At 41.9% G+C, this 27,183-nt stretch overlaps 1 protein-coding gene across 1 annotated transcript in view; it reads left to right on the top strand.

Moving 5' to 3' along the window:
* Window positions 1–20,728, top strand: part of ZZEF1 (zinc finger ZZ-type and EF-hand domain containing 1) — a 308,587-nt gene extending 287,859 nt beyond the window's left edge. Inside the window, exons 49-55 of the mRNA XM_073590591.1 lie at window positions 1,682–1,825; window positions 2,025–2,193; window positions 2,621–2,719; window positions 8,542–8,707; window positions 14,603–14,753; window positions 16,864–16,935; window positions 17,721–20,728. Of these exons, the coding sequence (XP_073446692.1) occupies window positions 1,682–1,825; window positions 2,025–2,193; window positions 2,621–2,719; window positions 8,542–8,707; window positions 14,603–14,753; window positions 16,864–16,935; window positions 17,721–17,795 (876 nt within the window). The 3' untranslated portion in view covers window positions 17,796–20,728. The remainder of the gene's footprint in view (window positions 1–1,681; window positions 1,826–2,024; window positions 2,194–2,620; window positions 2,720–8,541; window positions 8,708–14,602; window positions 14,754–16,863; window positions 16,936–17,720) is intronic.
* The last annotated feature ends 6,455 nt before the right edge of the window (window positions 20,729–27,183 follow it).

The raw sequence follows: 27,183 nt of genomic DNA, 5'->3' as shown, positions 1-27,183 counted from the left end.
GAAATTTTGTTTCTGACCAAATACTTATTTTCCACCATGATATGCAAATAAAATGAAAAAAAAACAGACAATGTGATTTTCTGGATTTTTTTTTCTCAGTTTGTCTCCCATAGTTGAGGTCTACCTATGATGTAAATTACAGACGCCTCTCATCTTTTTAAGTGGTGGAACTTGCACTATTGCTGACTGACTAAATACTTTTTTGCCCCACTGTATATATATATATAAGGAGTAAGTGACTCCTTCTGCCCTGTCCGGGAATCCTGTTTTTTGAGTATTTAGACAAAAAGCCTCAATACTGTGCTCAGCTTAGGCTACTTTCACATTTCAGGTTTTTAGCATCAGGCGCGATGCGGTGAAATATGTAAAAACCGGATCCAGTGCCGGTTCCCCCCTGGATCCGTTTTTTTTACCCATATACTTTCATTGTCGCCGCATTGCGCCGGATGGTCATGCGTCGCGTCCGGCTTTTGCCGGAAACAGCCAAAATTGTCTGTCCGGCGGCTGCAAAAAAACCTTCCTTGCAACGTTTTTTTACAGTGCCGGACCGCTTTTTTGAACAGCGCATGCCCGGATAATGTGAATTTTAACCCTGGAAGTGGCACGCGAGGAATAAAAGTCTCTCTATCGCTATTCCTGGTTTCTAATGCGATGTCACTTTAAATCTCTTCTGCACTGCATCCGTCCAAAAATGATGATCCGGTTTGACAAATTTTCGCCGCAGCCCGCCGGATTTTAAAACCTGACATGTGAAAGTAGCCTTAAGGTACTGTCACACTTAGCGATATCGCTAGCAATATCGCTATAACTTGTGACGTTATAGTGATATTGCTAGCGATATCGCTGTGTGTGATACTTACCTACGACCCGCTCCCCCGCTGGTTATTGCAGATCGCGCGAGAACGTCCTGGACTGTTTCTCGTCGTCAGCTTCCTGCGGCGCTTCCTGTGGAGAGACTAGCGTGGAGCCGGGCGGGAGGACGCAGGATCGCCTAGTGTGACAGGTAAGTAGCGATCCCCGACCGCTACGATGTCGCTGGTGAGATCTGCCTGTGTGGCAGCTCACTAGCGACCACTTAGCGATTCACCAGCGATCCTGACCGCTTCATATCGCTGGTCAGGATCGCTGGTGCATCGCTAAGTGTGACAGTACCTTTAGAGTGTTGGGTAAATATGAACTGAGTCTAACCTCCATAAGTGGCTGCAGCTTCAGTCTTATAATTTCTAGTAGGGGTGCATTATTCCACATACTGTAAAATGTTCAGCTTTCAAATACATTGTGTGTTTTCTTTCCGCCACTTTTCTAATACTGAGCGCTCCAATGTGGGCTGAACTGTATGGACAATAGGCTGATACATTGTGAAACACTGAGGACAAGATAGGTTTGTGCTACTCATGTATTTAAAGGATTATCTAGACAGAGTTCAATTATAGTGAATCCTCAATTGTGAGTCGTATTAAGTCTTTTGGCTGAAAACAAGAATGCTACCATTCACTGACAGCACATCAAGATGGAGAAATAGGAGACTCTCAATGTTGCAGAATTTAGATCAAATCAGAAAACCCCTTAAATTTTATGTATTGGCACTTTTATAGCACTTCCATATAATGGTGAAATTACAGGTTGCTAAGGATGGAATATTTTTTTTTCACTTTTTTTTTTTTTAATTATTTTTCTGTAGATCTTGCAGAAGGTGCTAGGTGGCTGCAGTGAAAGTATGCTTGGCACGGTAGCGCTAACGGCGTGTCAGTTCATGGAGGAGCCTGGAACTGCAGTGCAAGTCCAAGAATCCAAACACCCCTACAACAATAATACAATTTTTGAGGTATGATGATACAATATCTGTTTTTCTCTTCATCAAGAGTATTATATAGAAAGTGTGTGTCTAATATACAGCTTCCACCTTGTGATCTTCTGACCTCTATATAGGAGAGACTTTTCATCTTGACTACTGCATTAAGATGTGTACCCCTGTCGACTGTTTTTTCTCCTAATGCAAGCAATTATTTTTTTTTTGTCTTAAGGACAAAGTTCATATCCCTGGTGCAATTTATCTATCAATCAAATTTGACCCATTGTGTAATACAGAAGAAGGTTGTGATGAATTGCTCATTTCAAGCTGCTTTGACTTCAAACAAGATCTCCACAGATTCAGTGGACCACCCAAAAAGTGGGCCGACTTCGAACTTCCTGGTGAGTATACATTTTATACATCGGCCACATGAAGCAGTGTTACTTCTTTGCAATGTAAACATTGTTTTTTTTCCTATGTGGTCAACAATAGCTGATTTTAAAGGGGTTGTCCGGGCTTTTCACATAATCTCAGTGCATATCTGGGCTGCAGAATGCTGACAATAAGTAATTTACCTTCTGTGGCCAGTTTGCAGGCTTTGCTACATATCATCTCTTGCTTGTAAGAAAAACGTCCAGGGGGTGTGTGTTCTGGCACAGTTTATAGTCCTCAGATGTAAAGGGGAAAGGACACTTGTGACACAATCTTTCTACTACTGAGTATATCTTATAAAAACGTTTTATTTGCAGAATATAATTTATAGAACTGTAGTCCTTTGTCTTTTGGAGGTGAATATCCTGACATTTTCCTTACATTTCTGATTTGTAGGCGACACCTTGTTTTACCGATTTACATCCGACATGAGCTGCACAGAATGGGGATACAAGTTCACAGTGGCTGCAGGACATAGAGGACGATTTCAGACAGGTCAGCGTAAATCATTTTTCTAGCATTCCAGCTTTTTAGGTCTGTCTTTTTAGGCTAAGCTTAAAATCATATGATTAGGAGTGCACTTTACACTTCAACCCACCCTTATCAATGCTCATCTCATAAGAAGTCTAATCACTTGTGGTCTGTGGGTTATGAAAATGGACAATGCATAATGTATTACACTTTGCGCCCCCAAAAATATTCACCACAATATTAGCGCAAATTTTTGGCTTAGACAGTCTTATAGATAGACAGATTTCTCAAATGGCATGAGGTGCTTTGAAAAACTGGCGCGTGTTAAGGCTGTCTAGTCTAAATTTACAGTGTTTAAGAATTGTACCGTTTTGTTAAATATGCCCTATAGCATATAATACATCTCTCGACATGTTAAGTAAGGATCAGATAAAGCATAGATTAATCACAAAAATATATCATACCATAGAACATCTCTCCAATAAGAAATATTCCAGGTTTAGACAACAGAAAATAAAAAAACATATTTCCCTACGAATTCAAACTTTCCTGGTGGTATAAAAATGAGGTCAAAATCTCTAATTTTAATTCAACATGTTTGTGTTTCTCGGCAGTGTATGAAATCTATACATATAGCTTTACAGCATGCACAATTATGTATGCTTTCAATAGATCACGCACATACACAACACTGCTGCATGCCCAGGACACACACAATCAGCTCTGCTATAGCTACGCATGCGGCTCGGCTGCCGCACTCCCGGCTTGGCTGCCGCACTCCCGGCTCTGCTGCCCTGCCGCCGCTGCTCACCTCTAAGCAACCTACACATTGTGTGTACACTACCACATTTTGAAGTTTCTTCCAGAGATGTGACTGATCAGCTAGTCAGTCCTGCAGCATCTGTGCAGCTTTAGTGATTTGCAGGTTGTGGTAGCTTCTTCTGCTGCACTGATTAGACAGATCAGTATTGGGTTAGAGGAGCGAGAGCTGTACTGCTGAATTGCTATCTCAGTGATCAGGAAGGATGCTGAGCCAGTGTTCTCCTCAGTCATGAGAAAATGCATCCAGACTGTAAGGGCCCTGTCACACATAGCGACTCACCAGCGATCCCGACAACTATATGAACTTGTCAGGATCGCTGGTGCATCGCTACATGATCGCTGGTGAGCTGCCAAACAGGCAGATCTCAGCAGCGATTAGGACAGCGACACGCGGGTAATAAGCGACGCACATCGCTTAGTTACCCGCAGTGTACGTTAATATACCAGCGCGCTGGTGCAGGGAGCTGGTAACCAAGGTAAACATCACATTTCTAATCCCCGCATGGCGCTTAGAAACCCGCTGTTTACCTTGGTTAACAGCTCCCTGCACCAGCGCGCTGGTATCTAACATACACATCGGGTTTCTAAGCGCCACGCGTCGCTTAGAAACCCGATGTTTACCTTGGTTACCAGCTCGCTGATCGCTGGTCTCCCGACTGCTACACGCAGCGATGCGTGCTGGCCAGCAGGAGACCAACAATCAAAAAAATGTCCAGGTCATTCGAGCACGATGAGCGATACCTGGCAGGGGGGCCGGTCGCTGATAAGTGTCTCACACAGCGATATCGCTGGTGAGATCGCTGTTGCGTCACAAAACTTGTGACTCAGCAGCGATCTCGCTAGCGATCTCGCTAGTGATCTCGCTGTGTGTGAGGGGGGCTTCAGACCAGGGCTGTGGAGTCAGTAAGCCACAGTTGCGACTCCGACTCCTGGATTTTATCATGCTCCGACTCCTTCATAAATGGCCAATTCATAACAACAAATTTACTGTTGTAAAACATTAAACATCGTGCTTATTCAGTTTCTCACCATCATATAAGTAATCAGACCACTTAGAGCAAAAACTACATTTATTAGAATACAATTAGAATATAGCAAATAACTTTTATAAACTTTTATAAACTGTAAGTAAATATGCAATAAACACTTTTATGCAGTTAATAAGAAGAAATCTATAAATTTGTCCTCAGAAAAAGTATTGCCTCTGTCAGATCCTCCTTCATGGATGCCCTGAAATCTGATCTAATTATTTTGAGAGCAGAGAACAACCTCTCTACACTAACTTGTGTTGGTGGCAAAGCAGTAACCACTCGGGCAACATCTCTGACAATGTCAGGATACAGAGGAATCGCTTGTTGCACTGTTATTTTTGATGAACGGTCAAATTTCTCAATTTCTTTTAGTGCACATGAAAAATTCTGCTGAAATGTACTGGCTGTGTTCCTTGATGGGGATGACTCTTCTATGCGGGAACGCTTTGCACGGTCCTTTTGATCCAAATATTTTTCGAAATTAAATTCTAAATCAGTTGATGATGAGGGTGAAAATGTGGCAGGACGACCAAATTCTTCTTGTTCCTCCTGACTGTTCTGCAACCCTTTCATCCTTACTGCTATTTCAAACAGAGCTTCTTTTCCTTTACTTAGCTGTTGATCATCTGGAAGAATCCTATGCATTGGGTCTACATAAACAGCTGCCAAAAGAATGTTATTTTGTAATAGTAGCTCCTCTCTCCGTTTCATTGATGTAGCAATGCCACTTGCAATTAACCCTCATCTTTGGGACAGGCAAAACATCAGGTTCTTCCACTCCTTTAAGAAAATACCTGGAGTTAAGTCCTCTGCTTGTAATTTTTTTAGTCACTGTAAATGGGTGCTCTAGCAATTTTTCCAGCTCAGTCACCTGATTCCACTGACTTTCATTTAGCGTCAGTTGAGGGTTAGCCATGTCTACAAGAAAGGTTTTCAGTTCAACCAAGCGCTGAATCATTAAGTAAGTACTGCCCCATCGTGTGGCTTGATCAATAATTGCCCTTTTTCCAGCACGTCTCTTCAAAATTGAGTCAACTTTAGGGGTTCTGGCAACAGTAGCCAATTTTCTCACCTTGCCAATCAGTGCAGCAGCATGTCCTTCTTGCAGACTGTCTCTTATAGCCAGCTGTAGCGTATGCACAACACAGCGCATGTGATGAATGAAAGAACATATTGACACAGTTTCAACAAGATCATCTAAACTATCATGTTGCTGTTCATCTGAAGCAACTTCAGTTTGCTCCTCAGTTACAATACTGTGTTCCTCTATTTCAAACATTTCTGTGTCTGTGGACCCAGAATGTTCTTCTAGCTGCTGGTCACCATCATTACTCTCATTCATTAGCTTAATAGTACTTATCATATTTGAAGCATTGTCAGTTACGACAGAAAGAACTTGCTCTTTTTTAAGTTCATAGTCTTGCAGAACCTTTTCCACCAAGACCTGGAGAAACTCACTGGTGTGATGAGCTTTGGTGTCTTTTACTGCCAATGTCTTGGTAACTATTTCATTTTTGTCACAAACAAATCGGACATTGATGGCAAAATAGTTCACTCTGTGACGTGTGCAGGCATCCATTTTAAGAAACAGAAAGCGTCCCTTGAGAGTTTTTTTATCTTTGCCTGAATATGCACTCATCTTGGCTTCACAGCATTTGTTTTCGTCTGGATCATTTGTCATACACTGACAGACATTAATGTTTTCTATCTTGAGTGATGGTGAAATGTTCAAATACAGCTGATTTAATGTGATGCTTCTTTGACATTCTCAGGTTTTTAATTCTGCATTCACAATCCAAATGACAATTGTTTTTCCTAAAAACAATTGTACAAAATTATTGCCAGGTCGTACAACTGATATAGTGGTCAGTAATACTGTTATTATTCCTCATGTACTCACAGTTAACTGATGCAAAGTTTGTTGAAAGGATAATACTTTTTACAGTCTTCCTCTTCTGAGTAGCAGGCAGCTTTGAGATGCTTGGAAGACACACATCCTGGATTGATCTAGTCTAGAGGAGGAGCTTTACCACTAAGAATTTGCAACACATTTTCACTTTCAGTTTCATACACTGTAAGTAGGGGGGTTGGGGCAGCATGAGGTTAACCAAGTATAAGATTAGATAAGGGCAGTGGAGAACAGTGACACACAAGAAGTAAGAAATGTCTCTATCTCCAGCAGAACTGCTTATCACTGTTGTTCATAGTTTGATAGAACATATATATTTGAGTAACATTTATAAAATTCATATGAAAGTTCAATTATGAAATATTAATACATTTTTTTTAAAGCTGGAGTCGGTACATTTCTACCGACTCCGACTCCAACCAAAACTAACTCCGACTCCACAGCCCTGCTTCAGACACACACTTAGGCTAGTTTCACACTTGCTTTTTTTTGCAGCGCGTTTTTCCCGCAAAAAAACGCATTGAAAAAACGCATACATAAGCATACAACTGCTGCGTTTTTTTCAAGCATTTTTATGAGCATGCATGAAAAAAACGCAGCGTTTTTATGCGTTTGTATGCGTTTTTAGTGCGTTTTTACCGCGTTTGCGTTTTTTTCCAACATTTTTAGGTGGCCCCTCACACTACCCAAACCATGACTTTACTAACCCTAACCCTGACTCTAACCCTGACCCTAACCCTAACCCTGACCCTAACCCTTAACCAAATCATACTTAACCCAAACCCTAAACCCTAACTAACCCTGACCCTAACCCTGACCCTAACCCTAACCCTGACCCTTAACAAAACCATACTTAACCCTAATCCTGACCCTAACCCTGACCCTAATCCTTAACAAAACCATACTTAACCCTAACCCTGACCCTAACCCTGACCCTAACCCTGACCCTAACCCTTAACAAAACCATACTTAACCCTAATCCTAACCCTGACCCTAACCCTTAACAAAACCATACTTAACCCTGACCCTAACCCTGACCCCAACCCTAACCCTGACCCTAACCCTTAACAAAACCATACTTAACCCTAATCCTGACCCTAACCCTGACCCTAACCCTTAACCAAACCATACTTAACCCTAACCCTGACCCAAACCCCAACCCTAACCCTGACCCTAACCCTAACCCTAAACCCCCTTAACTAACCCTAACTCTAACCCAAACCCCTAAATTCCATGGTTAAAAAAAAAAAACGCATATGCAAAAAAACGCATACATGAGCATGCCAGTGCGCACATATGCGCATCCATAGGCTATAATGGCCATTTTTAGCGCTAAACGTGCGCATATGTGCGCATGCGCTTTTTTGCAGGGCCAAAAAATGCAACATGCTGCGTCTGGAAAATACCAACGCACACCCCAAAAAAACGCAGCGCATGAAAATCGCATACATGCGCTTACCAGCGCGCAGGTATGCGCACCCATGTTAAATATAGGGGAAAAAACGCATGCGCAGGTATGCGTTTTTTTCCAGCGCTAAAAAACGCAAATGTGAAACCAGCCTTACTTTGCAAACATTTTTTCTTGCTGAAAAGTGCATCTTGTAATCCAAAAATATAGTATATGACACGCAGACAAAAATTAGAAGTGGAGGGGCACAACTTCTAAAGACAGTCAGTATCACTCCCAAGTATTAAAGTGTACAATATATTGTTAGAATACATGAGAAACCAAGTACAGACAAGCAAAAATCAATAATGTGTTCACATACAATAATGACCTCAATTGGTATATCAAATATATGATTAAATATACATGTAAGAGCTGTAATAAGAGAAAATAAAGAAAAATAAATGTCACACTTTTAAAATATTAACTAGACAAGGTAAGTATATCGTAATAAGGGTCTTGCGCACTTAAGGAAATGAAGACCAGGTAAGTATAAGGCATACATATACTGTACATTGACTACATAAAAAGTGACTGTCAGAGCACCTTTTATTACCTTTTAAACTGTATTGCACGTGCCGGACACTGTGACACGTGTATGTCCTGGACTAATACAGGTTTGCATTTTGTCTTTTAGGATTTGAAATTTTAAAACAGATGATGTCTGACCAAAGAGTTATCCCTCATATCCCTCTGTCCAGTATATGGGAATGGCAGGTAGATGTGGCATGCCGGCAGACTGGCCACCAGAGATTAAAGGCAATCCATTTATTACTAAAGATGTTGCAGCTTGGTAATGTCAGGTGAGAAGACTATTGAATACATAATTTCAATTTAAGTCTTTAACCCCTTCATGACCCAGCCTATTTTGACCTTAATGACCAGGCCATTTTTTGCAATTCTGACCAGTGTCCCTTTATGAGGTAATAGCTCTGGAACGCTTCAACGCATCTTAGCGATTCTGAGATTGTTTTTTCGTGACATATTGGGCTTCATGTTAGTGGTAAACTTAGGTTGATAATTTTTGCGTTTATTTGTGAAAAAAACAGAAATTTGGCGAAAATTTTGAAAATTTCGCAATTTTCAAATTTTGAATTTTTATTGTTAAACCAGAGAGTGATGTGACACAAAATAGTTACTAAATAACATTTCCCACATGTCTACTTTACATCAGCACAATTTTGGAAACAATTTTTTTTTTTGTTAGGAAGTTATAAGGGTTAAAAGTTGACCAGCGATTTCTCATTTTTACAACAATATTTACAAAACCATTTTTTTTAGGGACCACCTCACATTTGAAGTCACTTTGAGGGGTCTATATGGCAGAAAATACCCAAAAGTGACACCATTCTAAAAACTGCACCCCTCAAGCTACTCAAAACTACATTCTAGGAGATTATTAACCCTTCAGGTGCTTCACAGGAACTAAAGCAACGTGGAAGGAAAAAATGGACATTTTATTTTTTGCACCACAAATTGTCTTTTGTCATTAATTTTTTTCATTTTCACATGGGCTACAGGATAAAATGGATCCTAAAATTTGTTGGGCAATTTCTCCTGAGTACACTGATACCTCATATGTGGTCATAAACCACTGTTTGGGCGCATGGCAGGGCTCGGAAGGGAAGGAGCACATTTGACTTTTTCAATGGAAAATATGCTGGAATATTTAGCGCTTGCCATGTCGCGTTTGGAGAGTCGCTGTGCGCCTAAGCACTGGAGCTTCCCCACAAGTGACCCCATTTTGGAAACTAGACCCCCCAAGAAACTTATCTAGATGCATAGTGATCACTTTGAACCCCCCAGGTGCTTCACAAATTGATCGTTACAAAAAAAAGTACTTTTTTTTCACAAAAATTTTCTTTTGGTCTCAGTTTTTTCATTTTCACATGGGCAACAGGATAAAATGGATCCTAAAATGTGTTGGGCAATTTCTCCTGAGTGCACAGATACCTTATATGTGGTCATAAACCACTCTTTGGGCACACGGCAGGGTCCGTAAGTGAAGGAGCGCTATTTGACTTTTTGAATGGAAAATTCGCTCCAATCGTTATCGGACACCATGTCGCGTTTGTAGAGCCCCTGTGTACCTAAACATTGGAGCTCCCCCACAAGTGACCCCATTTTGGAAACTAGACCCCTTAAGGAACTTATCTAGATGTGTAGGGAGCACTTTGAACCCCCAAGTGCTTCACAAAAGTTTATAACGTAGAGCAGTGAAAATAAAAAATCATTTTTTTTTCCTCAAAAATGATTTTTTAGCACGCTATTTTTTATTTTCACAAGGGTAACAGGAGAAATTGGACCACAAAAGTTGTTGTCCAGTTTGTCCTGAGTACGCTCGTACCCCATATGTGGGGGGGAACCACTGTTTGGGCGCACGGCAGGGCTCAGAAGGGAAGGAGTGCCATTTGACTTTTTGAAATGAAAATTAGCTCCAATCGTTAGCGGACACCATGTCGTGTTTGGAGAGCCCCTGTGTGCCTAAACTTTGGAGCTCCCCCACAAATGACCCCAGTATGGAAACTAGACCCCCTAAGGAACTTATCTAGATGCATAGTGAGCACTTTGAACCCCCAGGTGCTTCACAGAAGTTTATAACGCAGAGCCGTGAAAATAAAAAATATTTTTTTTTCTTAAAAAAAATATTTTTAGTCCGCAATTTTTTATTTTCACAGGGGTACCAGGATAAACTGGACCCCAAAAGTTGTTGTACAGTTAGTCCTGAGTACACTGGTACCCCATATGTGGGGAGGGACCACTGTTTGGGCACACGTCGGGGCTCAGCAGAGAGGTAGTGACATTTTGAAATGCTGACTTTGATGGCATGGTCTGAGGGGTGTCATGTTACATTTGCAGAGCCCCTGTGTGCCTAAACAGTAGAAACCCCCGGCATGTGACCTCATTTTGGAAACTAGACCCCCCAAGGAACTTATCTAGATGTGTGGTGAGCACCTTGAACCCCCAAGTGCTTCACAGAAGTTTATAACGCAGAGTCGTGAAAATAAAAAATCATTTTTTTTCCTCAAAAAAAAAAAAAGATTTTTAGCCCGCAATTTTTTTTCACAACAGTAACAGGATGAATTGGACCCCAAAAGTTGTTGTCCAGTTTGTCCTGAGTACGCTGGTACCCCATATGTGGGGGGGAACCACGGTTTGGGCACACGTCAGGGCTCGGAAGGGAAGTAGTGACATTTTGAAATGCTGACTTTGATGGCATGGTCTGCGGGCATCATGTTACATTTGCAGAGCCCTTGATGTACCTAAACTGTGGAAACCCCCCACAAGTGACCCCATTTTGGAAACTAGACCCCATAAGGAAGTTGCCTAGATGTGTGGTGAGCACACTGAACCCTCAAGTGCTTCACAGAAGTTTATAACGCAGAGCCATGAAAATAAAAAATAATTTTTTTTTCCTCAAAAAATGATTTTTTTAGCTCGCAATTTTTTATTTTCACAAGGGTAACAGGAGAAATTGGACCCCAAAAGTTGTTGTCCAGTTTGTCCTGAGTACGCTGGTACCCCATATGTGGGGGGAACCATTGTTTGGGCACACGTCAGGGCTCGGAATGGAAGTAGTGACGTTTTGAAATGCAGACTTTGATGGAATAGTCTGCGGTCGTAATTACGTTTGCAGAGCCCCTGATGTGCCTAAACAGTGGAAACCCCCCACAAGTGACCCCATTTTGGAAACTAGACCTTCCAAGGAACGTATGTAAGATGTGTTGTGAGCACTTTGAACCCCCAAGTGCTTCACAGAAGTTTATAATGCAGAGACATGAAAATGAAAAAATCATTTTTTTCCACAAAAATAATTTTTTAGCCCCAAATTTTTTATTTTCCCAAGGGTAACACGGGAAATTAGTCCCCAAAAGTTGTTGTGCAATTTTTCCTGAGTACGCTGATACCCCATATGTTGGGGTAAACCACTGTTTGGGCACATGTCAGGGCTTGGAAGGGAGGGTGCACCGTTTGACTTTTTGAACGCAAAATTGGCTGGAATCAATGGTTGCACCATGTCGCGTTTGGAGACCCCCTGATGTGCCTAAACAGTGGAAACCCCTCAATTCTAACTCCAACCCTAACCCCAACACACCCCTAACCACAGCCCTAACCCTAACACATCGCTAACCCTAATTCCAACGCTAACCCTAATTCCAACGCTAACCCTAATTCCAACGCTAACCCTAATTCCAACGCTAACCCTAATTCCAACGCTAACCCTAATTCCAACGCTAACCCTAATTCCAACGCTAACCCTAATTCCAACGCTAACCCTAATTCCAACGCTAACCCTAATTCCAACGCTAACCCTAATTCCAACGCTAACCCTAATTCCAACGCTAACCCTAATTCCAACGCTAACCCTAATTCCAACGCTAACCCTAATTCCAACGCTAACCCTAATTCCAACGCTAACCCTAATTCCAACGCTAACCCTAATTCCAACGCTAACCCTAATTCCAACGCTAACCCTAATTCCAACGCTAACCCTAATTCCAACGCTAACCCTAATTCCAACGCTAACCCTAATTCCAACGCTAACCCTAATTCCAACGCTAACCCTAATTCCAACGCTAACCCTAATTCCAACGCTAACCCTAATTCCAACGCTAACCCTAATTCCAACGCTAACCCTAATTCCAACGCTAACCCTAATTCCAACGCTAACCCTAATTCCAACGCTAACCCTAATTCCAACGCTAACCCTAATTCCAACGCTAACCCTAATTCCAACGCTAACCCTAATTCCAACGCTAACCCTAATTCCAACGCTAACCCTAATTCCAACGCTAACCCTAATTCCAACGCTAACCCTAATTCCAACGCTAACCCTAATTCCAACGCTAACCCTAATTCCAACGCTAACCCTAATTCCAACGCTAACCCTAATTCCAACGCTAACCCTAATTCCAACGCTAACCCTAATTCCAACGCTAACCCTAATTCCAACGCTAACCCTAATTCCAACGCTAACCCTAATTCCAACGCTAACCCTAATTCCAACGCTAACCCTAATTCCAACGCTAACCCTAATTCCAACGCTAACCCTAATTCCAACGCTAACCCTAATTCCAACGCTAACCCTAATTCCAACGCTAACCCTAATTCCAACGCTAACCCTAATTCCAACGCTAACCCTAATTCCAACGCTAACCCTAATTCCAACGCTAACCCTAATTCCAACGCTAACCCTAATTCCAACGCTAACCCTAATTCCAACGCTAACCCTAATTCCAACGCTAACCCTAATTCCAACGCTAACCCTAATTCCAACGCTAACCCTAATTCCAACGCTAACCCTAATTCCAACGCTAACCCTAATTCCAACGCTAACCCTAATTCCAACGCTAACCCTAATTCCAACGCTAACCCTAATTCCAACGCTAACCCTAATTCCAACGCTAACCCTAATTCCAACGCTAGCCCTAATTCCAACGCTAGCCCTAATTCCAACGCTAGCCCTAATTCCAACGCTAACCCTAATTCCAACGCTAACCCTAATTCCAACCCTAACCCTCTTTCCAACCCTAACCCTAACCCTCTTTCCAACCCTAACCCTAACCCTCTTTCCAACCCTAACCCTAACCCTCTTTCCAACCCTAACCCTAACCCTCTTTCCAACCCTAACCCTAACCCTCTTTCCAACCCTAACCCTCTTTCCAACCCTAACCCTCTTTCCAACCCTAACCCTAACCCTCTTTCCAACCCTAACCCTAACCCTCTTTCCAACCCTAACCCTAACCCTCTTTCCAACCCTAACCCTAATGGAAAAATAAAAATAAAATTATTTTCTTTACTTTATTAGTTGTGCCTACCTATGGGGGTGATAATCGGGGGGTTTATTTACTTTTTCTTTCATTTTGATCACTGTGAGAGTGATCAAAATGAAAGAATGGAATCTGCAGCCGGCAGATTCGGGCGGGCGCACTGCGCATGCGCCCGCCATTTTCAAGATGGCGGCGCCCATGAACCGGACCCGCCGGACACCGGGAGCGACAGGGGGACTTAGAAGGTGCCGGGGGAGGTGAGGGGGTTATCGGAATCTGGCGGGGAGCAGAGGGAATGGGAGGGGGGCAGATGATGACAGCGGCGGCAGATCGCCGCTGTCATTCAGTTGCAGGGGGGGCGATCGCCGGTGGGGGGGGTGGAATCGGTGTCCCCAGCCATGTCCGATGCTACAGCAGCATCGGCCATGGCTGGATTGTAATATTTCATCAATTTTCATTGATGAAATATTACTATCGCTCTGATTGGCTGTTTCACTTTTAACAGCCAATCAGAGCGATCGTAGCCACGTGGGGGCGAAGCCACGCCCCCTGTGGCGAAGAACAAAGCCCCCTGTATCTGCGGGTCGGGTGACCTTTCAGTGACCTAGGTCACCCGACCCGCAGGGGGGCTTTAAAGTCATGACGCCACATAGGCGTCATGGATCGTTCTGGCACGACTTTTCATGACGCCTACGTGGCGTCAAAGGTCGTGAAGGGGTTAAAAAATATTAGTTCCACTTTTATATTATTTGCACATTGTTATAGAATTATCATTCAGACTTTCTTACTTCCCACCACTTTTAATATTGTTGTATCAGTAGCTTATAACCTGGGGGAATAGAAAACAAAAGGCACCTAGGATCTGCACTGATGGGGCTTCTGTACGACATACTCATTATTAACTTCCTCTGTGCTGCACTTTTGTAGAGATTGTGACCTGAGACTGTTGAAGCCATTATGGACAGTTTTCACATCTATGGAAAATATTGCTTGTCAAGATGGCACTAGCTCTGGAGTTCTTCTTCCCCTGCACAGAGCACTCACTGAACTGTTCTTCCTTGCAGAGAATTGTGCAAATGTAAGTATGTTCTAAATAAGTAGTAGTTTCTGTACATGGTAACTAAATGCAACTTATAGAGTAACAGTCATTTTTATGTGTTTTCCCAAAAGTCAATAGTACACATGAAAATAAGGAGCTTTGTAATATATCTGATTATACAAATCTGCTTCTTTCTCCTCCTGGACTGATGGTTTATTGTTAAATGTCTCAATCCACTGGTAAAATCTGTCGTCAGTGAATACAGAGTTTCCCATTACTGACATAGGAGATGACCGTTGGGGCTCATAAAATCTACTATATAATCGTCTAATTCTGTCTGTCTGTACCGGAGATCCCGCGTTGCTGATTGGTCGCGCCCGGCCGGCGGTGACATATCGGCGACAGGCGCAGTCTGGCCGCCATATTGGAATACCCAAGTGATGGGTATTCCAATATGGCATCCGCTGGTGGTACCAGGCCCTTACACAGTACCACCAGCTGGACACCGCCGAACCCCCCCCCCCCCCCCCTGCCGCCGCAGGACCCCCACCCCTCCACCACTGAACCCACCGTCGGACCCGTCGCCGCTGCTGGACCCACCGCCACCGGACCCGCCGCTGCCTTCCACCTACCTCCGTGCAGTCACAGCCGGTAGGAAAGACCACGGCTTGCGGCCTGTGCTGGAGATGGGGTGCGGGCGCCCTCTGGTGGTGCTGCACCCCATCTTCAGCACAGGCCGCAAACAGTCTTTCCTGCCGGCTGTGAGAGGGGTAAATGAGGGGGGGTTTAATGAGGGGGGTATAACGAGGGGGGTATAATGAGAGGGGTGTAATGAGGGGGGTATAACGAGAGGGGTGTAATGAGAGGGATGCCGCTAGGACCCGCCGCCTGACTACACGCACCGGATCCCGCCCCTGCCTGCCAACTCACCTCTGTGCAGTCACAGCCGGCAGGAAAGACCGCGGCTTGAGGCCTGTGCTGGAGATGGGGTGCGGCCACTCTTTGGTGGTGCCGCACCCCATCTCCAGCACTGGCAGCAAAGTACCGTCTTTCCTTCCGGCTGTGACTGCACGGAGATGGGTGGGCCGCCACCCAGCTGCCCCCATTGTGATGTCACTGCCCTCCCGATGTGATAGCATCGGGCCCACATCTAGTAAATAATAATATTCTATTAAGAACTGTAACTGTCATTTCAGGAGAATTTGCAGCAGTATGCCTGTTTTTTTGCCTTTATCTCCTCCTGTTACAGTGTTTCATTTTTTCTTGTGAACTATTGATTTATTAAATAAATATTTAAAAGTACGGTTACTCTTTAAAACAAGTTTACATAAGAAGACGTGTTACCTTAAACAAAACAGTTTATAGCATACCAATATTGAGGGTAAACTGTACATGGCTCCAAATGCTAATTGATACTTGGGAGAAGTGTTGTCCGCCAAGCTTATCCAAAAAGCATTGCAAATGTTGTCCACAATGCTGTTTCGCTGGGAGCTCTTCTAGATGACCCTTCCAAATGTCGTTTTCTACTAAATGCTGGCACAGAGTTCTGACTAGTGATGAGTGAGTATACTCGTTGCTCGGGTGTCCTCCGAGTATTTTGGCGTGCTCAGAGATTTAGTTTTCGTCTTCTCATCTGCATGATTTGCGGCTGCTGGACAGGCTGAATACATGTGTGAAATGCCTGTTTGTTAGGGAATTCCCACATGTATTCAGCCTGTCTACAAGTCACAAATCATGCAGATTAGACGACGAAAGCAAAATCTCCGAGCACACCAAAATACTCGGAGGACACCTGAGCAATGAGTATACTCGCTCATCACCAGTTCAGACCCAACAATCCAAAACTCTGGTACTCAAAACACTATCCCCATTTGTTTAAACAAGACCACTTCAGCTTTAATGATGTTACCAGATAACCAGACACAATGGTTGTGACTAGTGAATTTGTTTTTCAGCTATTGATTGTAGATTTTGGGTAACTTGGTAGAACATGCTGACAGGTGTGACTGCCTCGGATCTACACTCAATGTTGGATGACGTAGAGGTTTCCGATTGCAGGGCAGGAATTGTCATTTTATTTTTCCACGTATCTTTAATGTACTTAAAGTTTTTGGTAGCTATATAATAACATTCTGTTTTGTCACAACAGGACTTTGGTTGCTTACAGGATTATCTAATTAGTTTAACCACAGATGATCAAATCACCTATTACACGGAACAGGTATGTCTGTTGGCGGTTTTATATGTATTATTCGCTCTGAGGCTACAGACGTTTTCTTTGAACGGCAGAAGATTCTGAAACTCCCATCACTACCTAATATTTCTCTGTAATAGGCTTAAAAATGAAATCCATATTGGTTGACCTTGTTTTAATATGGCATCTACTTTTGTGGACCCCGCGTTAGGTGACCACACTTGGCATGAACTTGCATGCCCCTTTTTCAGGTGTCCCCACTGTCTTAGCGTTAGCCAACAGTTATCGATTCTCTTTGCCCCATGGTCTTGTCTTTATAATTGTGCTGCTCCTTCTGTGTCTGAGCATGGCAAGGCATGTGTGAGACCCCCAACTAAACTAAACGCAATCTACCCATTAAACACTTGCTATATAGCGTTGATTACAGTGTCAAGCAATGTAGAAAATCTATCTGTACGAAAATCTAAATCTCTCCTTGTATTATCTTCTTTGTGCTTGGGATCTTTCCTCTGCTCTGTACACAACTGGGATCGCTGAGGATTCCGGTTCTCTGACCCTCAGCGATCAGTAAGTTATCCCCTTTCCAGAGGATAGGGGATGGCTTACCATTTTGGGAATGATAAGGGACTGGTAGTGTTTCAATCAATACTAAAAATTCCTTTTGTTAAATTATATAAGAAAGATTTAAAACTAAATATGGCATACTGCATCATAGGAGAGGAATGAAATTGACCTAAACGGTGCAGCCATACTTTCCTCAATATTAAGAAAACGAATCCCTGTAATGGTCTGTTAATTATTTGTATTTGCAGGCACTGAAGAACATTGCTGCTATAAGCTTTGCGATCAACTACCTAAACAAATCAACCAGTGTATGGACGGAATGAGAATATTGCAGCGTAACCTAGTGAAAAGCCACTTGCTACTTGTGAAGATCACCACATAGGAAACGCGTACTGGAGACAGTACATCAATACATGCACCTAACTATTAACATTTGCACTTAATACACACTGATTCTTTTAGCACCACTATGTGCAGCACTAGGTCTTAAATGCTATAGGATTTTTTTTTTCCTTTTCTGCGCAATATGGGAAAACGTAACGATTATACAGAAAGATAATAGCCATTGGTATGATACCATTGGAAATCAAGTTAAAAGCAGTGAGAACTGAGAGAAGCGGCCGGATTGTCTGATGACTTATAGGAAAGCAGATATCCGATTGGGTTTCTTTGGGCCACATTATATTTTGCACTAGTTTTCCTAATTATCCCTACATATCCAGTGTCCACTCCTATATTCTGGTCACCAGAATTCTTTTGTACCTGGTTCTTGTTAATTTAATGGCAAGTGATCTAAATTTCCAATGAATGATTTCAGAGAATACAGGTATGCCTTGTTTTCCTGTTTTAAAAAAAAGGGATAATGAACATTTTCTGTGTTTTCTACAGAACGTTATGTTGCATGCCAATGCCTAGAATACTGTTAATTCTACATTAATGTAACAAGTTGAATATGGTACTCACTACGTTGCCGACAGCAGATCGCTTATTAAAAGCAATGGCAGAGAATTGCGATACTTAGGGGAAGATCTGTTTGTAGTCTTCAGTCCTTTGGTTTGTTAGTTGGGCACGCATCGCTGCCGAATGCAGGCTCCACTACTGATCGTCATGCTGTCGTTCGCCACTATCTCATGTTCTCATGTACAGAAAAGAGGCACTTAGTGTCACTCTAAAATAAATACTTGAATTTCTCATAACACGGGATCTTATTTATTTAGTTTTTTTTTACATTTCTGGTGATCTAAAGTTTTTAACCACTGGGTTTCAGGTGACCCAGAGCAATTCAAGATAACTAAAGTATGGAAGGGATTCCGTAGAATTTTGGCTAGTTTAAGCTTCCTTGTGCCATTTTAAAAATCAAAAAAAAAATCCCCCAAAAAACTTGAGATTTTCAAAGCCAGCTTACCCGTACACCCCGGTGTGTGAGATCCAATATCAATCCAGGAGAAAGTCTGCACGGAGACCAGAGCAGGAGCCAGCCACGAAAAATTCAAATGAAAAAATGTAACAGACCATGTAGAAGGCGTTAATTCGCCGAAACGCGTAGTCTGAGAGGCTAACCCCCCCTTCCCCTAATCTATTTATCTACTGTCCAGAAGTGTGGATTTATTTTATGATGGACTTTAATAATAAAAATCTTTGCTAATGCAAGAAAATACTTTTTAAAATTTTGCATCCTGGATTTTGTCCGCTGGAGTTTAAAGTTACATTTTTTCATTTTAAAAAATCCAGCTTGATCACAGAAGGCAAAGAGGATCGTCCATCCCCCTGTGAAAAAGGGAGATTTATATATGGTTGTTAGCTAGTAGGTTTTGTGGCATGTGCCACTTTTTCAAGCGTTCTTAATCCTCCTATCGCCCAGAGGTAATTTTATCGCCTTAACATACAGTTTATGTAGTAAGAAAAATTCCATGCATGACCATTTTCCAGCAGTGCAGACTACCTTTCGTATTGTCCGCACAACAGGTGCTTTTCCTATAAATTTAAACAATGGAAACCTAAAATATCAGATGTCTCTGGGATATCTGGCTTAAATTAAAAGTAAAAATAAGATGAATGGGGCAAAGATAGCAGCCTTGCATAAATTGCCATGCTGTCTTTCCTAAGGAACTAGCACAGGCCAGGCTAGCTGTCTGCACCGAAAGCGATGTCGTCACCGTTCTTCTGGCTTCACGAGGCGGGTGACCTATATGGCGCATCATCTGAGATATGTCGGATAGCATGCAGTTCTAGTTACCTGGCACAACCGCCAAAGAATCCCTTGTCAGAAGAACACTGGCAGATTACTTCTGGTGTTAGCACAGACCACCAGAGAGCCCTGATCTGGTCCAAAGGGGTGATTGTAGGTGAGTATCCCAGATTTTAACATTTCCCAATGCCCCCTGAAAACAATTTTAATTATACCCACAATGGCACTGTAGCTTTATATTGTGTGTTCTATTGCCGAGTGTTAACGTATATTCAGTTTACATAATGTAGGCACTTAAATCCATACATAATCAATAGGTAGGTTATTATTTGCTGTTTTTTTTAACCTTTAATTGTGTTTATCGGTGTATAACACCATATTATTTTTTGCCTGTACTGCAGCAAGCTTTTATCGAACCACACATTTCTACTGGTTTCTTCCTGATTTGTCTACGAATTGTACATTTAATTTGCTTAGAAATATTTTACTAAGATAAATTTGTTTTGCATTTTGGAGACTACAAATGGGCTCTGTAGTTGGTATTGCTGGGTTGTACCAGAAGTGGCCAGTGCATGGCGTCACGTCTGTAGCAGAGAAGCATGATTTGCACTTCCCCGGTAGTAGTAATGTATCTTCTGTCCTCCCTTTATATTTCATTATTTAGAGTCATTCACACTGTGGCTGACAGAGCATATTGCAACATAAGAGGACTGTTCAACAATGCTTAAGAAAACATCAATTGTTCTGATGTGGCTAGCACCATTTACGAAGACATGGCTGGCTTAATGGTATGCTAACAAAATGTGCCTAAGATATACAGTTTAATATGTAGACACAAATACACACTGTATTTGAGATTTGTTTCTGAAATTCTTTTGTTTTACAAACCAATTTTATTACTTTTTTTTTTTTCTTTTTTAAGGGTTTGAGAGATTTTTGTTATTTGGTTGTAAAGGAATATATTATATTATAGATTTCTCATGTAAAAAGTTATACATATGATCTCAATATACTGGGAATATATTGTAAAAAAAAAAATATATCACTAATAAAATATAGTGAATGCAACCGTATTTTGTTGTGAATTTAACACATTATAGGTCATCTTACCCTCAAGGTCAATATAAAGTACATACTGCATCCCAAACCTACGTATGATATGGAAGGTTATCAGCAATGGCCCGTCCAATCTGTTTCATCTTCTTACAGAAAACTGCTATTCAAAGTGTTTTTATTCTATTTTGAATCCTAATGGACTATTTAGAGAGGCAGATTTTGGCCTGCGAACTAGCAAGGATATATACAAGTCGATTGGTGCGTGTTATCTGGCCTATTTACATATGACAATGAATATTGATAAAAACAAAACACCCATTAATATGATCCCCATACATCTTAGCAGCAGCATATCCCTTGTTTACAAATGATAGTGTACTGCCGATTTAAGAGTGATTTTTTTTTTTTTTTTTCCCCTCCCCTACCAGCCAGGGCTGTGGAGTCTGAGTCGGTATCCATTTTGTCTGAGTCTGTATGAAACGGACCGACTTCTAAAATATATAATACATTCGGGTTAATAGTACAATGCAGGATGTGCTGTAAATTTCTTCATAAGAATTTGGGAAAGTTACGAAATGTCCTATAAATGTCTGTTCTGTTCCTGATCTCAGAATCTCGGCTTTTAGTGGAGATGAATGTGTGCTTCACATTATGTACATGCTCAGTAGTGAGGCAAGGCTGTAGGGTCAGAGTCAGGGAAATTGAGGAGTCTGAGGCTTGGCTTGCCAACCCCACATCCCTGCTGCCAGCATAAGTAATCTATTCACCCAATGAATGAGCAGTTGATCGGTAGGCATTATTACATGCTTGTTTACATGCTCTTTAATCCCTTAACGACCTCCGTACACCTTTTTAAAAACAAAAAAACTATAATTTTTATTAAAGTTTTAATAATTTTGACAAAGGAGAGTCAAGTCAAGCTTTTACAGAGCAAAGCAGAGAAAATAAGGAGAATGTCAATGACTCACCAACCACCTTACAAAATAAAACATAAACAAATATCAAACATATAACCGTAATTTAAACGGCCAATAAAACAGGACACACACCTTAAGGAGACGAGGGGGAAGGGGAGAGAGCAAGTGTCAGAAGAAGGGAGGATCCAGCTTTCCAGTACTGAATTAGTCAATTCTCTATGCCCAAAAGTAATCCCATGGAGCCTGTACAGTCAAAATTCTCCATGCTCTCATTCAGAATCACCTTCATGTAATTCCATCCTTCAGATGTCGTTAACTCTTTAAAGCAAATGAAGGTGTGACGGCAGGGAGACCTGTCTCCAGTTGAGGGCGATCAAGCATCTAGCTGCGGTAAGAATGTGTAATAGCAGTTTAGCTGGCCCTTTCCCCATCCCTTTACGAGTAAGATTAAGCCGATATATGGATGGGTCCAGACCCACATCAATCGCCGATGAGCCTTTTAATGGCAGCATTTAAGGGTACTTATTCCTCAGCGCCTCTTTTTAATGGCACTGAGAAATAAGTGTATAGCGCCCCCCAGCGATGGAAATTCTCCAGGGTCTCTGCTACCATGATTCGAGTCGGTTTTTAGGGACCCCAGTGTTGCGATCGCTGTTAACAGAATAACGGCAACTGCAAAAAAAAAAAAGTGATTTCCCATTTAATTTCTCTTTGATGCGATCGCACATCGGAGGACAGAGAAATGGGGTCCCCAGATTCTCCCCCCACCTATGCCTCCGGTGTCCCTGGACCCTCCTGCATCCCCCCCGTGATGTCCCCGGCCGGCAGCGTCTTCTGGGAAGAAAATGGCGGGCGCATGCGCAGTGCGCCAGCTGAGATCTGCGGCCGGCAACAATATGACATTTTTCCTAATGGTTCCTTTTGGTCACTGTGATAGGGTTTATCACAGTGATCAAAATAAAAAAAATAGTAAATCAAACCACACTTTATCACCCCCTTAGTTAGTTAAAAATAATAAAATAAAAAATATATTTATTTCCATTTTTCGGTTAGGGTTGGGCTAAAGTTAGGGTTATTGTTGGGATTAGGGTTAGGGGTGTGTTGGGGTTAGGGTTGAAGTTAGAATTGGGGGGGTCCACTGTTTAGGTACATCAGGGGGTCTCCAAACACGACATGGCGCCACCATTGATTCCAGCCAATTTTGAGTTCAAAAAGTCAAATGGTGCTCCCTCCCTTCTGAGCCCTGCCATGCGCGCAAACAGTGGATTTCTCCCACATACGGGTTATCGGTGTACTCAGGAGAAAGTGCATAACAAATTTTGTGGTCCATTTTCTCCTGATACCCTTGTGAAAATAAAAAAATTGGTTCCAAAGTAAATTTTTTGTGAGCCTGAACGGTTAATAAACTTCTTGAATGTGGTTTTGCGCATCTTGAGGGGGTGCAGTTTTTAGAATGGTGTCACTTTTGGGTATTTTCTGCTATATTGACCCTCCAAACTCACTTCAAATGTGAGGTTGGTCCCTAATAAGAGGTTTTGTAAATTTTGTTGGAAAAATGAGAAATCGCTGGTCAACTTTTAACCCTTATAACATCCTGACCTAAAAAAATGGTTTCCAAAATTGTGCTGATGTAAAGTAGACATGTGGGAAATGTTATTTATTAACTTTTGTGTGACACCACTCTCTCATTTAAGGGTGCAAAAATTAAAAGTTTAAAAATTGCAAAATTTTTGCCTAATTTATAATTTTTTTCATAAATAAACGCAGGTTATATTGAAGAAATTTTACCACTAACATGAAGTACGAGATGTCACAAAAAAACTACGGTATTCCGCTGGTCGTACCGCGCAAGAGGCTGCGTGAGTGAGAAGGTTTTCCCATAAACGAAAGTTCATTTTAAAAATTGTCTGTGTCTGACCGTGTACAGAACATACCACATCTCCTGGACAGGGGAGGGAGCAAAAGACAATACTGACATTACAGCAGGGGGTCACAGAGGATTCATTTTGTGAGGTAAAATATTTCACTGACTGTTGATAAACAATATTTTATTTTATCCTCTCCGATCTCCTGCTGTAATGTCAGTATTGTCTTTTGCTTCCTCCCCTGCCCAGGAGCTGTGGTATGTTCTGTACACGGTCAGACACAGACAGTTTTTAAAATGAACTTTAGTTCGTGGGAAAACCCCTTTAAATAGAAATTCCTCCTGACATGCTGTGCACTGACTGTTTAGTGATGGGGTACACAGGTCAAACAAGAGATGACATGAGAGGAGAAGACAGCAGATGGGGGAGAGAGAAAGCGCACAGGGGGCAGCTCAAACGGGACAGCACATGAGGGGAGAACACAGCACAGGAACACAGGAAGGAGAGACAGCAGATGGGGGAGAGAGAAAGCGGACAGGGGTGAGACAGAGCACAGATGGGAGACAGCTCAAACGGGACAGCACATGAGGGGAGAACACAGCACAGGAAGGAGAGGAGACAAGGGGGATAGCACATGGGGTAGACAGGTCAAAGAAGAGAGCACAGACGGGAGAAGTCAGCACGTGGGGAAAGAGAGTGGATAGGTGGGTGAGCACATGGGGGAGAAATTCTCAACGCTGCGAAGCCTGCCCCCATTGTGACATTACCGCCCTCCCGATTTGATAGCATCGAGCCTCCATCTAGTACTTAATAAGCATGTAGTTAGAGGTTCTCAATTTACCCCATTTGATCAAACCCTCTACCATATGCTGAAAATTATGGAAAATACACTACTTGCAAAAAGTTGGGGATATTTGGCTTTTTGGTAAAACTTCAGGATGCTCCTAAAAAGCCTTTGATGGTGGTAGAGATGGACTGGGCAGGTGTGTCTAGTCAATACAGAACTGTCCTACACTTTGTGAATGGACAAGCCCCTACTACTTGAATAACATCATTAATCCAGTCATTGCCCATCTGCACGAACAACACAGGCCTAATTTCAACTTCATGGACGACAGTGCTCCAGCTCAAGGTCGCATCATTAGGGAATAATGAACTGCTGCTGTGGAGACTGAGGTACCACAAATGGCATGGCCTGCATTTTCTCCAGACCTGAATCCCATAGCAAACCTATGGGATCAGCAGAGTTGCTGTGTAGAGGCTAGTAGATTTGCAGTGACCTTCAAGAAGAACGGGATGCCATGCCTCAGCAGACACAATATCTCCACTTGTGAACAGTATGAGAAGTCATTGTCAAGCTGTCATTGATGCTCAAGGCCACATGACAAGTTATTGAGACATTGACATTTTTGTTGGGGTATATCACCACTGTTGGCTTTTGTATCAATCAATTGTTTAAGATGAAGAAATCACGATTATATGCTGCTACTTAAATGCCCTACTTTCATGATAAAATAGCACTCTAGAGTGAACTTTTTACTTTTTGCATAAGTTTCGCCTGAAAGCCAAATATCCATAACTTTTTCTGAGTAGTGTAAGTCTTTTTCAGTTGAAGAACATTACATCTCAGAACGTTACAAGATATTTCTTAAACTGTTTGCTTTAGTGGTATGACTTCTGTTCTGCTTTCAAACTGACAAAAAGTAAAGATGTCACCAGCTTAGAGAACGTAGTCATGGTGTTCTTATGGATGAAATGTCACTTTGCTCTACACGTTGGCTGTTGCGATCATGTGATGTGATTATAGATCTAATATCACTGTTATCTTGTCATTCAAGTATGGAAGACCAGCAAGGAATTTTTATTCAGCACTGTGCCTCATTGGGTAGCTTTGCTGCTCTTGGGTCATGAGTTCCACCACGAACAAACAAATCTTGCATATTTTGAGATATTGAGGAATTTAAAAGCAGTGTTGCAAAACTGATTATTCACTGGTGAAAGAAAGTAGACCTGTCAAAAGTGACCATTTTGTGCTCTTAATTTATTCCCATTGCTCCCCTGAGTATAATGGGATTTTTTGTTTTTAAGTCCACCATACAGTCCAGAGATGAGGGCAATTTTATTTAGTTCAAATTAAACAAAGTGAGCAATCTCCATGCCTGGTGCAGTAGTGGGTTATTCAGACTCTCATATTTCTCCATCTGTGTAGCCAATTAAATAAAAAAAAAAAAAAACCACACGAACACTTCTGATTTATAAAAAAAATGTAGTCTCAAATTCCTAATTTCCGTTAAATCAGTGCAGAAACCACATCAACATGCTTTAGCAACATTTTCACCATTCAGTAAACAACATGAATCCTTCCCCAGGTTTGAATTCCCATTACTTTAAATCCACTATACCTTGCTAAGATGCATCTTAGAGGTGGACGGAAGAGTGTCAAACAGGTTTTTTCCTTCGTTCACATTTTTGAGGTAGAAGGAAGAATGAGTGTCACACTGATTTTTGCTTTTTACTTAGTTTACATTTTTAGGGTATGTTCCCACAATCTGTATTTGTTCAGGCTTTCACGCAGCTGAATTTCTGAATGAATCCCGCACATCAGCTCACTTGCGTATTTGCCTCTTTCATTTTTGTCTCCATGCAAAGATATAAAAAGATGGGTAGATAGATATCTGTGAGATATATAATTAGTGTCTTGCGTGTGTAGTTTAATGTATTTGTATAAACCTAATAATGAAAAAACTGCCTAGGGTCCCCGTATTTTTGCCATCCAGCACAGGTACAGCAGACAGCTGGGAGCTGATATCAGGCTAGGCAGGTCCATGGATATTGACCCCTTTACAACCCAAAAATACCAGCCCACAGCCTCCTTAGAATTGGTGCATAGATGCACCAATTTTGGCTCTCTGCCTGACTCTTTCTAATTGCCCTGATGCAGTGGCAATCAAGGTCATATTTTTGGGGGTTGATGTCAGCTGTGTATTGTCACTGGCATCAATTCTGAAAGTTAGTAATGGAGAGGCATCTGAGACGTCCCCATTACTAACCTAGTAAGTAAAAATAGAAAATCCCTCGTTATCCAAATTATTTTTTTTAAAATGTTCCCACGAAGCTCCACACAGAAGACTGAACGTTCCTGGAAGAGAAACTGATATGCTGCGGCTCGAAACCCGCACCACAGGCAAGTTTACGCAGCCCAAAAAAACACATTGGGCACTGTACTGTACAACACAGCATTTTGGATGCAGCGAAAATACGCCTTAGTGGGTTTGCAAGGGGGCGTAGCTCACAGGGTTATAAATCAGAGCAGATTGGATTTAAGTGTCAGATTAAATTTTTTTGTTTTTCAAATAAATTAATCTCAACACCTGTGATAATTAGTTTGCTACGAGAGCCCAATTAAAGGAAAAATACTTAGACTTTCCACTTTAAAAAGCAGGTAACAGATTTCAAACAATTTGGGAAAGAAAAAGGATCTCTCTGCTTTCGAAAAGCGTCAAATAGTGCAAATCCTTAAACACGGTATGAAAACATTAGATATCTTACAGAAACTTAAGAGTTACCATCGTACATTAAAGATTTTTGTGGCTGATACAATGCACAGATGGGTTTGTGCAGATAAAGGAATAATGAGGAAGGTTTCTGTCAGACAAATTTAATGGATTAAGAGAGCAGCTGTTAA

Source organism: Dendrobates tinctorius, unplaced genomic scaffold (genome assembly GCF_039654945.1).
Source record: "Dendrobates tinctorius isolate UK_male_01 unplaced genomic scaffold, ASM3965494v1 ptg000117l, whole genome shotgun sequence".
NCBI lineage: Eukaryota > Metazoa > Chordata > Amphibia > Anura > Dendrobatidae > Dendrobates > Dendrobates tinctorius.
Note: the sequence above shows the minus strand (reverse complement) of the source record. Positions and strands in the feature narration are given on the sequence as shown.